This window comes from Arachis hypogaea, chromosome 13 (assembly GCF_003086295.3).
Source record: "Arachis hypogaea cultivar Tifrunner chromosome 13, arahy.Tifrunner.gnm2.J5K5, whole genome shotgun sequence".
NCBI classification, from domain to species: Eukaryota; Viridiplantae; Streptophyta; class Magnoliopsida; order Fabales; family Fabaceae; genus Arachis; species Arachis hypogaea.
In genome coordinates this window covers 36,293,386-36,304,738 of record NC_092048.1, presented here as the reverse complement: position 1 = coordinate 36,304,738, position 11,353 = coordinate 36,293,386, and the positions used below count along the sequence as shown (strand labels likewise).

The following is an 11,353-nucleotide window of genomic DNA, read 5'->3' as shown; positions in this document are numbered from 1 at the left end:
GAGTTTTATAAAGTAGTTGTTGTTCACGGTTCCTTGTGCCCTACCTATCTTGCTGATTTGCATGCTTTAGAAAAGAAAGGTCTTGACTTTGTGAAAAATATAATTTTTCTGAACTGAAATCATCTTTTTAAAATAAAAAAGCCAATCTACCCAGACCTTGTCCATAAATTTTATGCCAACATGACCTATCATGATAAAAATGTTCATTCTTATGTCAAGGGGTGTGAATTAAATCTGAACAGTGAAACTATAAGTGAAGCCCTAGGATATTCGGATGTTGGTGTTAATGCATATGCTTCTGGAAAATGGGATGAAGGTTTAGGTGTTACTTACAAAGAAGCCCTTGCCTCTGTTTGTGAAAATATTTCACTCATTGATGGTCTCACTCCTAACCATAAATCTCTAGGTCCTGTCCGTGCACAACTCTATCGAATTGTAAACCACATCATCCTTCCTCAAAGTGGTTCGTATCAAAGGGTTTTATTTTGTAACACATTGGTGTTGTATTCTATCATTATAAAAGTTAAAACTTCTTTTGCTTATTTGATGATGAGGCATATGTATGACTGCATAAAAAGTGACAAGAATGTGTCACTTTCTTATGACATATTTTTAACTTGTATCTTTGAATTTTTTGGTGTTGACCTGACCAATGAGACACTTGAAAATAGAAACTCTTACTTGAAAGGAATTGGTGCAGTGAAATAACAAAAGAAAGGACCTACCAGAACTGAAAGAGTGGTCCTTCATGATGATGATGAAGATCTTGAAGACATTCCTCTTCCATCTACTACTGGAACATTAACCTCTACTGGACATAAATTTCTTCTGTTTGGAGTTGTTAAGGATGTTCTGTAGAAATTTGTAAATCTGTCCAATTATCTCATCTCCACAAGTCAACAGGAGAGAAAAGTTGCTGTCCGAAATGAAAATGCTTTACGCGAGTCAAGGGATAGAGTAATAGTTCTTTTGATGTATGTAGACAACATTCATGAAGATGACACCATGGCTACTAATCAAGAGGAGCCATTGGACACTGAGGATGAAGGCTCGGATGCATAGGAGTGTCTCATGTTGAAGACTTTTGATTATATTGCACTTAGTTTTATTAAACAATTGGTTTTTAATTATTGCTTTTATTACTTCTGGATGACTGTAACTATTTAACTTAACCTATGCTACTTATTCAGTTATTTTATCTTTAACTAATCCATCTCTTATATGTGTGGACTGGTTTTAATTTTCTCTCTTGATGACAAAAGGGGGAGTAGTATATATTTTGAGATGTTGAGAACCTATGACGTTTGATGTTTTGATGTCTTGATGATTAACTATTTTTATTTTTGCTGATTATTTTGCTAAATTGCTCAGGTTTAATAATCTTTGATTCATGTTGCTAAAACTCTGATAGTATGCCAATGTGACATATGAGTTGTTTGTTGAAAAGATCACATTAAGGGGAAGTATCTTTTATGAAAGAAAAGGGGAGCTGATCACATCTGAAATGGTATCATTAAAGGAAAATCTCTAAACTTGTTCTATTTTAATTCTTTGATTATTACCTCATATATTATGTTTGTCATCAAGGGGGAGATTATTGAGTTTAGAAATCAATAATAACATTTATGGTGATGACAAACATACTTTGGTTAGGTTGATAACCCAAATGTGTTTTTGATAAGTGGTTTAAGTGTTGCAGGCCCAAGTGAATAATCATTAGTGCAGTCCAATATAAAGAGCAAGTAGCCCATTGTATGGAGTCTCGGACAAAAGTATCAAATACAAGCACAAGCCCAATGCCTTCATGAATAGAATAGCTTCTAGTTGATAGTGGTGTTATGATTTGGGTATGACACTAAGAAGGAAGAGAAAATCACTTTTCTCTTGAGCACCAAAGAGGAAGAAAGAAAAAGAAATCTCTGATGGCTTTGTCAAATTAAGATTGAAGCCGAAAGCAAATATTCATGTCAAGAAGAAAAAGGTAAAATGTTTCCATAAACATGCAAGTAAATTACTTATTGATCTCACCTTCCTTTCTGTACAACTATTTCGGGTAACATGACGAAAGTGCAGGTTACTTTAATCTGCTCTGAATCAAAAGCTAATATTAAAACTTGGGGCTAAAGCACTAGATTAATGGTTCTGATTTATCAAACCCATTGAGGATCTATTACCAATGAAGCCGCTGATGTCAATTTACTCGCTGCATTGCTTACCTCTGATTTTAAATCCCTATTTTTGGGGTCTAAGTAAAGAAAAGAAAGTGAAGATCTCAGCTGGTTCAAGAATCAAGGAGATGACTTTGAAAAGCAAGCCCTAGCCTTGGCAACCTCACTCCACACAAAAAGGAAAATCAACTTTAGTTGTGATCAAGGAGAGAGAACCCAAATCAGAGAAGAGAGAAACTAGATTAAGCGTATAGAGTTTGAGCTATTCAACATCATCTCCTTCATGGTTTATCATTGATTATTCTGCTTGTATGTCGTATCTTTTTTTGTTTCTATTCAAAGGAAAAAGGCATATAAGAGAGGCATTAAGAAAAAGCCATTGAGAGAAAATGCTAATAGAGATACTTGGAGAAAAAAGTCAAGATTTATTTCAGATCTCCTTTGATTGTATTTTTGTTTTATATCTTATATCTAAGATATCCCTTGCTAAGTTGGGTGAGCACTTAGTGTATTGAAAGTCTAGGAGGTAACCTAGCCAAGTAAAGCTTATGTTGAAGCTTGGTTTATTTCCTGATAGGATTAGGTTAAATTCTTGGGAATTGGTGTATGTAATACTTGAAAAGATAGTGAAAATTTCACCATTATTGTGGTAGAAACTGGATGTAAGTTACATTGCACAAGACAACTGAACCAGAATACATGGCTGAGTCATCTTCTTCTTTCCTGCTCTGATTCTGTTTTTCACAATTTATGAGACCAAATAAAATTGTCTCCTGCATAATCCATCTCGCAGTCTAAATAGAAGCACATTTTTAATTTCTGGTTTGAGGTATTATTATTCAAGATTAAAAGAAGACCATAGATTCAACCCCATTCTCTAGGCCATCAAGAAACTTCAAGTGTGTTTAATTAAACTAGTCATTATCAAACCTCATTATTGATGGAGGTAACATTTAAGGTTTTGTATCCTAAAGTACCTTGTTAGGAATTCACAATAGTTCAGTAACTAGAGAAATTATGAAAAGAAAAACTCAACAAATAGCACGATATGTAATACACCCTCTTGAAATGAAAGAAAATACGCACAAATGCTCCCTTAGGGTTTCTACCTAAGGGATGGTGCGAGCTCTCAAATTGCGTCTACCAACCCTCTATTCTTGAACCAAAATTCCTCCCCTGAAGCTGTAACGATGGAGGCTGTTGACAGAGTACAAAGAGGAAACACCCATCAAGGGAGGCCGTCAGACGAAGTTATGAAGGACCAGGTTCTTCTCCAAATGGGATGGTAATGATATATATGACAAACCCGTTGTGAGTGCCAAGACCGTGACTAAGGTTTGATGCTAGTCTCTTATGATGACCTTTTCTTTATGACTAGTTTTATTAGGAATCTTATAATCTGGAACTATCGTAGTGTGGGGGAGGGGGAGTTTGTTCTTGTCTCGATTCCAGTTTTATTATTCTTCTTAAGACTCATATTAGTAGGGATTGTGGCTATAAAATTTGTGACAAAATGAAGTTTGATGGTTGCTTTATTGAGGAGGCTAGAGGGTATTCAAGGGGTATCTGGTGCCTTTGAAATACTGATTATTGGAAAGTTGATCTTCTTGGTCACCACTCTCAGTTTGTTAATATGAAATTGATTGGGAGAAACTCTTTGTCATGGGTTCTTACTACAGTGTATGAGAGTCCCAAAAAAATTAATCGCAGAGGTCTATGGAATAATCTCAAAAACATCAGTAATAATATGGAGCTTCCTTGGTGTGTAATAGAGAATTTTAATGCTTTCTTACATGATCTTGAAAGGAAGGGTAGCTCGGGTCTTAGAAGCCAAGGTGCATGCACTGAATTTCAAGATTGTATGTTTGACCGCGGGCTTACAGATTTGGGCTATGATGGGTGGCCGTTTACTTGGCGTAGAGGGAATTTGGTGGAATGGCTTGACAGGGGCTTAGGCAATATTACTTGGCAGATAAGATTTTCGGATGCCAAGATTAAACACTTATCCATGCTAAAATCTGATAATTCTCCTCTTTGCCTTCAAATTTCCACTATGCCTCCTCCGAATAGGGAGAGAATACCGTTCAAGTTCTTGGCCTCTTGGCTTTTCCATCCTGATTTTAGTAATGTGATAAGTAATAATTGGAGGATGTTTGGTTCCTGGCCTCTTGGCTTTTCCATCCTGATTTTGGTAATGTGATGAGTAATAATTGGAGGATGTCTGGTTCATGGTCTCAATGTATGGCTAATTTTTAAGACTCCCTTAAATCTTAAAATGCTATTGTGTTTGGAAATATTTTCAGAAGAAAAAACAAAATTTTGAGAAGGCTTCAAGGCATTTTTAATAGTTTAAGTATGAATGGTAATTTCTTTTAGGAAGAACTCCAAAAGAATATGTGGAAAGAATTTGAAGAATTGTTGTCCCAAAAAAGATGTTGTTGATCCAAAAATCTAGATGTGATTGGATAGAATATGGTGATTGGAATACAAAATACTTTCATGGCACCCCCATGACAAGAAGAAGGAGGAATAAGGTGGTCTCCTTACAGGATGAAGAAGGTAACTGGGTCTCGGATGGTGAGATTTTTGAGGCTATGGATAACGATTTTTTTACAAAGCTCTATCATGATAATCTCCCAGAGGTGTCGTTTGTTCTCAAAGAGGTGTTTCTGAGGCTTAGTTCATCTGACTTGACCACTTTGGAGGTAACATTACCTGGCAAGAGGTTAAAGAGTCCTTGTTTAGTATGGATTGTCTGAAAATGCATTGGAGAGATAGTATCCAAGCCATCTTCTACCAGAACAAATAGAACATGGTTTGTGTTGATTTGTGCATATTAGTTGATGACATATCTTTGCCAATCCCCATCGAATTAAAGAGATCAATGAGACTTTGATTACCATGATTTCGAAAATGGGACTTGTCAATATTCTCAAGAAGTGGTTCACACTATGAATAATAAAAAAGGTGTGAGAGGATGAATGATTATAAAATTGACTTAGAAAAGACCTATGGCAGGTTGAAATGGAGTTTCATAAAGGATACTCTGAGGTATATTGGGCTACCTTCCGATTTCATCAATCTTGTTAGTCATTGTATCTCCACTGTAATGATGAGGGTTTTGCGGAATGGAGAAGCTTTGTCTGAGTTTGTGCCATCTAGTGAAATTTGACAGGGTACCCTATATTTCCATATATATTTGTTCTATGTATGGAGAGGCTCTCCTAGCTTATTAGTGTCGCAGTTGATCATGGGTTTTGGAAGCCTATTAGGCTCAAGAATAACACACTAGAGCTTTCTCACCTTTGTTTCACTAACGACCTGATCCTCTTTGCCAAGGCTACCATGGAACAGACGGATATTATTGACAAGGTTTTGAATGCTTTTTGTACGAGCTTTGGTTAGAAGGTTAGTAATAAAAAAACCCGCATATTTTTCTCTAAGAATGTGGGACATAATGTGATATGTGAAATCAAAGATTCCTTATATAATTCACTAGAACTGATGATATTAGAAAGTATCTTGGATTCCTCTCTTGCATTCTAGAGTGACTAGTGAGACTTACAGTAGCATTATCAGCAAGATGAATGCCAGACTCAACAATTGAAAAATATCATTCTTATCTCAAGATAGGAGAACTACCTTGGTGAAATCTATCCTATCTTCTATCCCTAATTATTCTATGCAAACTGCTTTACTACATGTTGTCTCTAGTACTAAGATTGATCCTAAATGTAAGAAATTTCTTTGGAATGAGACTGATCAAACTAGGAAAATTCATCTACTGATTTGGAAGGATGTCAGAAAACCCAAGCAATTTGGAGGACTGGCAATCCAATATGCTAAGGAAGTCAACCATGCCTTCATGATGAAAGTAAGTTGGGATATAGAGAAGAAAGACTTTCTTTGTGCTAGAGTTCTCCGCTTTAAATACAACTGCGGGAGTGATATCATCCCCAAAGTGGCTAGGAAGGGGAGTAATTTGAATCTCTGGAGAGGAATTTGCTTGGCCAAGAAGAATGTACAGGATAATATCATTTGGCGCATTAACAATAGGAATCATATCAAATTTTGGTAACATAACTGGGTGTCGAGCTTTGGAAAACTTGCTGATCACGCTCAACAATACCTGAATCTGATACATATTCAAATATTACAGACTTTCTTATGTTTCAGGTGATTGGGATGTGGATAAGCTCAACTTGCTACTTCCGATCGATGCTATCAAGAGGATTCTTGCCATGGCACCCCCATCGTCATGGAGAGAATGTGATCAAGTGGCTTGAAGTTAAACTCAAGACAGAACATTTAGCCTTAAGATAGCCTAACAATCTTTAGTTGACAACAATGATCCCCCTGATCGGGTCTTCAAGTTGGCTTGGCAATGGAGAGGCCTGGAAAGGATTAGGTTTTTCATTTGGTTAGTATCCAATGAGGCTATTCTTACTAGCTGAGAGAGGAGAAAAAGACACTTAGCTGTCTCTACTGCTTGTCTGAGATGCAATGATCATGAGGAATCTACTCTACCTGTCCTTCGAGATTGTTCTTTTGCGAGGCAAGTTTGGCACTACGTTCGACCTCAAGACATAGTTCGAGACTTTGTTAGAGTTAACCTCCATGATTTGTTAATCAAAAACCTGGCTGGGAATCATGTTTGGGTTGTGTTGTTTGGAGTAATGATATCCTCCCTTTGGTACTACCAAAACTGCCCCATCTTTGATGGAAAAAATATCCACCCAACTGTTATGTACACTTTAGTGAGGACATACAGCACAGAGATTCTGAATGCTATGAATTGCAATATTCTTCCTATTAGAGCTTTAAGAGACTCAATTCGACTAATCAAATGGAAACCCCCTACGAAAAGCATGACAAAGTTGAATGTTGATAAGTCGCTCTTTTTCCAAGTTAATAGTGCGGCTTGAAATGGAGTTTTCTAGAACCATTTAGGGAGATATATGATTTGTTTCTCTTGTAATATAGGGAGCTATTTTATTCTTCATACAGAGTTCTGGAGAATTATTAGGGGTTCTAGATTGCTACAACCAATAATTTATAGCATCCTGTGGTGGAGTCTGATTCTTGGTTAGCTATTCATTTTATCTAAAATGGTTGCCCAACTAGTCTCCCGTATAGGTTGCTTTTGAATGAAGTTAAAAACTTGGTAACAAGCCTGCAAAAAGTTGAGTGGTGTCATGTCTTGAGAGAAGCTAATAGTGTTGCGAACTTAATGGCTAAAAAAGAACAATATTTACTTCTTAGAGTTCATCTATTTGATTGCCTCCAACGGACATAGTACATTCTTTGGAAATGAATTTTTCTAGCACATTTAGATTAAGGGGAGATTAGCTTATTTGTTGAGTAGTGTCATACCTTGAGAGAAGCTAATAGTGTTGCGGACCTAATGGCTAAAAAAGGACAATATTTACCTCTTAGAGTTCATCTATTTGATCACCTCCAACGGACATAGTACATTTTTTGGAAATGGATTTTTCTGGCACTTTTAGATTAAGAAGAGATTAGTTGATTTTTTGTGTTTGTTTCCTTTGCTTCGGGTCCTTAACCCTTACTTTCACCAATTTTTTTTGTTTTACCCTTTATTTTATTTTTTTTTTCATAATTTTTATTCTGTTATCATGCTTATTAAACAAAAAATAATGTTTATGAGCATGCAATTAATAAGCATTAATTAATTAGTCTATCTATTTTTATTATATAAAAATTCATACTAACTTTTTTTATATTGAATTTAAATCATGTTTTCTCTTTTAATGATGTCATGTTAACAATTTTGATTATTTGACAAAACTTGAAAATTAACCAATCAATTTTTTTAATAGATTTTCACTACAACAGTGAACAGTCACAACTAATTAAAATTATAACCGCATAATTAATTAATTTATTACATATTATTATTATTCAATAGAAATATAAAGCATTAATTAAATACAATAAACATTCACATTAAAAGGGTCATAATAATAATAATAATATTGATTATAACAAATTTTAATTATAAATATTCAAATTTTATACTACTTGACCTACTTACATATCGTACATATGATTCTTACCATTATTATTTCATTCTCAATAAATTTTCTCTAACTATAATTTCTTTGAATTATTTCTAAACTATAAAGCATCTCAAAATTACACAATTGTTTGACAAGATACTTTCATTTTGTTAAAAATTGGTTAATTAATCTTTTTAATTTTGGACAAAAGAAATCAATCTTCAATCTTTTTTTTTTTTTGGTAATATCAATCTTCAATCTTTATTAAATTGAATTTTATTTATGGACTAAGCCCAAGAAAGGACCCAAATTCTGAAAGCATGTTTATTGGGTGCAACAAAAAGATCATAAAGTAAATGAAAAAGTTTAATCCAAATATTAAATCTTTATAAATGTGTCTAAAACTCAAAAGTATATATTTTAGACATAGAAAAAAGAAAAAAAAGGACGATATCTCAAATTAATTTGGATATTATCAAATTATTTGATACTAAATTATAATGATAAATTAGATTGTAAAAATAAGAGATTAATTTATTTTTCTATTTTACTAAAACTTAATTTATTTAATATTCTAAAGTATTAGAGAGCCATTACAACAGCACATGCATTACTGATTCTAACGACGTTGCCATGTTCCATGACAAAGTGAACAACAATTTTCATGGTTATTAACAAGCCACGCTTCTTCAACATTTTTCAGTTCAAGCTTTGATTTGATGCAGTTGTCGACCCAGAACTCTTTCATGGCATCGTCACGCGCCACGCGAGTCTTATCACTCACCCGAAGGCCCTTTTCTTCTTCTTCTTCTTCTTCTTCTTCTTCTTCTTCTTCTTCTTCTTCTTCTTCTCTCAAATTTGATGCTGGGGTTTCCATGGTTCAGGGAGCTTCCAGAGGAATTGGCCTTGAATTTGTGAGTTCTTTACTCTTTCTACATTCCCCATATTCTCAAAATTTTACCTTTTTATTATCTTACTATTTTGCTCCCTTTATGTTATTGATAATTCTGTTCTTATAATATTGTGTTGCTATTTAAATCATAGTTTTAGTATTACTTGTGAGAATTGGAGTTGTTTTACTTTTAAATCAGTTTCTGTCTTGTACAGGTAAAACAGCTGCTAGAGAAAAATGATAAAGGGCATGTTGTTGCTACTTGCCGAAATCCTGATGCTTCAACAGGTCTTGCCCAGCTCAAAGATAAATTTGCTGATCGTCTAAAACTTTTGCCCTTGGATTTGACTGTTGAAACTTCAATTCAGGTCATACGCATGCATATGGAACATTCCACATATCCATCCTAATCTATTATCAATGCAAAATCATTCAATCTACTTACCTTTCCCCTTAGTCCAACCTTAATGGATTAGGCTGGCATCTGGTATGTGATGGAATTTTCAGTTCCCCTATAAGCCTACTTGCTGACGAAATTATCGAATTCATATCATCTTTTAGGCACTATGGTGGCTCACTTCTAGATCTAACTAATTCCAAAACAGAATAAGTTGCTAAGCTTTGTGTTTCATTCATAATATTTCAGGCATCTGCATCGTCAGTTAGAGAGACATACGGCCATCTAAACCTTCTCATTAATGCGTCTGGCATTCTTTCCATACCTCAAGTATTACAACCAGGTAATGGTTTTTGTTTCATTCTTTGGTATTGGACTTGAAATGGAAGCTTCCTTTTGTAATCTCAGGCAAAAGCTGATTTTATAATACAGAGACATCACTCAACAAATTGGAAAAATCAGCCTTGATGCTTACGTATGAGATTAATGCCGTCGGTCCTATCTTAGTTATTAAGGTAACAAAGACATAGTTACATTTATCTGCATGCAATTACTTTACTAGTGGCTTTGAGAGAGCATCTTTGTTCAAGATCATTGCTATTAACAGAAGTTCAAGATTGATAAGGACCTTTGGAGAACCACACCACAAAAGCTAGCTATTATGTTGGAGAGTTCTGTCCAAGGCCTTAATAGACGATTAAAAGTTTAAAACTCATTCTTGTTCAATGTAATCCAAATTGACATGGATCAAGTAACACCATAGTGTTCTGTGTATCATGGGAGGATTTCTTTTAATAGATTCATCAAGGCCATTTAAGAAATAAGGATTTGAACTATTTTATCCAATGACAGCCATCATTATTTCTGTCTAGTCCTGTATTCTATTTATTTCTTTCCATTATTCAGTTTTATGAACATATATTCTGAAATATGCTATTATTCTTTGAATTTAAAAAATCAGCACATGTGGCCTCTTCTAAAAGTTGGAGGTGGCTTTGGCACTGAAAGAAGTAATGCAGTGGTGGCCAGTTTGAGTGCAAGGGTTGGATCTATTGGGGACAATCATCTTGGTGGTTGGCACTCGTATCGATCTTCAAAGACTGCACTCAATCAATGTAAGACTTATACTTTTTTAATTTTTTTTAAATTCTTAAATGATCATTGTCATGGGATTTTCAATATGATAACTCTCTTAGTCTCATCATGTATGTATGTTAAGATTCTACACAGATGTAGCAGATGAGTTGCTAGTTGTAGTTCTGGTTTTTCAGTGCCCTTAAAGTTGAATTTGAAATGTCCAAAACTGTTTGAATGGCAACCTTGATGAACTTTATATTTCTGTTGGCAGTGACAAAGACGGCTGCGGTTGAATTTGCAAGAAAAAAGGATCCAATTGTCTGCATTTTACTGCATCCCGGCACAGTTGACACCGATCTCTCAAAGCCATTTCAGAAGAATGTTCCGAAAGAGAAGCTCTTCAGCAAAGAGTTCTCAGTGCAAAAGCTGCTAAGCATCATTGACAATGTCAAGAGTAATGACAATGGCAAGTTCTTTGCTTGGGATGGCCAAGAAATTCCTTGGTAACCCATATCAATTTTTTTTTTTAAAGATTTATTTAAGTATAAAATGTAATAATGATACCAGTGACTAGTGTTGAATTCATTGATTCATTGATTATTCCTGAACACATGCTTTTGGTGAATATCAATAACACTCTTCTTGTTTCACAATAGTATAATGCACTTGGTTCATTGTTTCACTACATTAACATTGTTTAATGCTAATTCCGTTATCATTATTTATTAAAAAAAAAACTTCCCTTTGGAGTAACATTTGCTTCGGTTAATTTCTTAATTGAATGAGAGGATAAAACCTT

At 34.7% G+C, this 11,353-nt stretch overlaps 1 protein-coding gene across 4 annotated transcripts; it reads left to right on the top strand.

Annotated features, from left to right (window-relative positions):
• The first annotated feature begins 3,104 nt into the window (after positions 1-3,104).
• On the top strand, positions 3,105-11,207 carry LOC112738081 (uncharacterized). Of its 4 annotated transcripts, none has more exons than XM_025788364.3 (7): positions 3,105-3,503; positions 8,892-9,102; positions 9,296-9,448; positions 9,727-9,820; positions 9,910-9,992; positions 10,439-10,592; positions 10,826-11,207. In XM_025788364.3, the coding sequence occupies exons 2-7, from the start codon at positions 8,908-8,910 to the stop codon at positions 11,059-11,061; spliced, it is 915 nt and encodes a 304-aa protein (XP_025644149.1). In that variant the 5' UTR covers positions 3,105-3,503; positions 8,892-8,907; the 3' UTR covers positions 11,062-11,207. The 4 variants fall into 4 exon arrangements, with proteins under 4 accessions (XP_025644149.1, XP_072067836.1, XP_025644151.1 ...); XM_072211735.1 differs by having other exon boundaries at positions 3,217-3,503; positions 9,280-9,448; XM_025788366.3 differs by having other exon boundaries at positions 3,234-3,503; positions 8,914-9,102.
• The last annotated feature ends 146 nt before the right edge of the window (positions 11,208-11,353 follow it).

Excerpts from the sequence above, each read along its gene's own strand:
- LOC112738081 (XM_025788364.3), top strand. The coding sequence starts at position 8,908 with ATGCAGTTGTCGACCCAGAACTCTTTCATGGCATCGTCACGCGCCACG. Across the intron at positions 9,993-10,438 it reads GTCCTATCTTAGTTATTAAG|CACATGTGGCCTCTTCTAAA; the intron begins GTAACAAAGACA and ends TTAAAAAATCAG. Across the intron at positions 10,593-10,825 it reads AAAGACTGCACTCAATCAAT|TGACAAAGACGGCTGCGGTT; the intron begins GTAAGACTTATA and ends TTCTGTTGGCAG.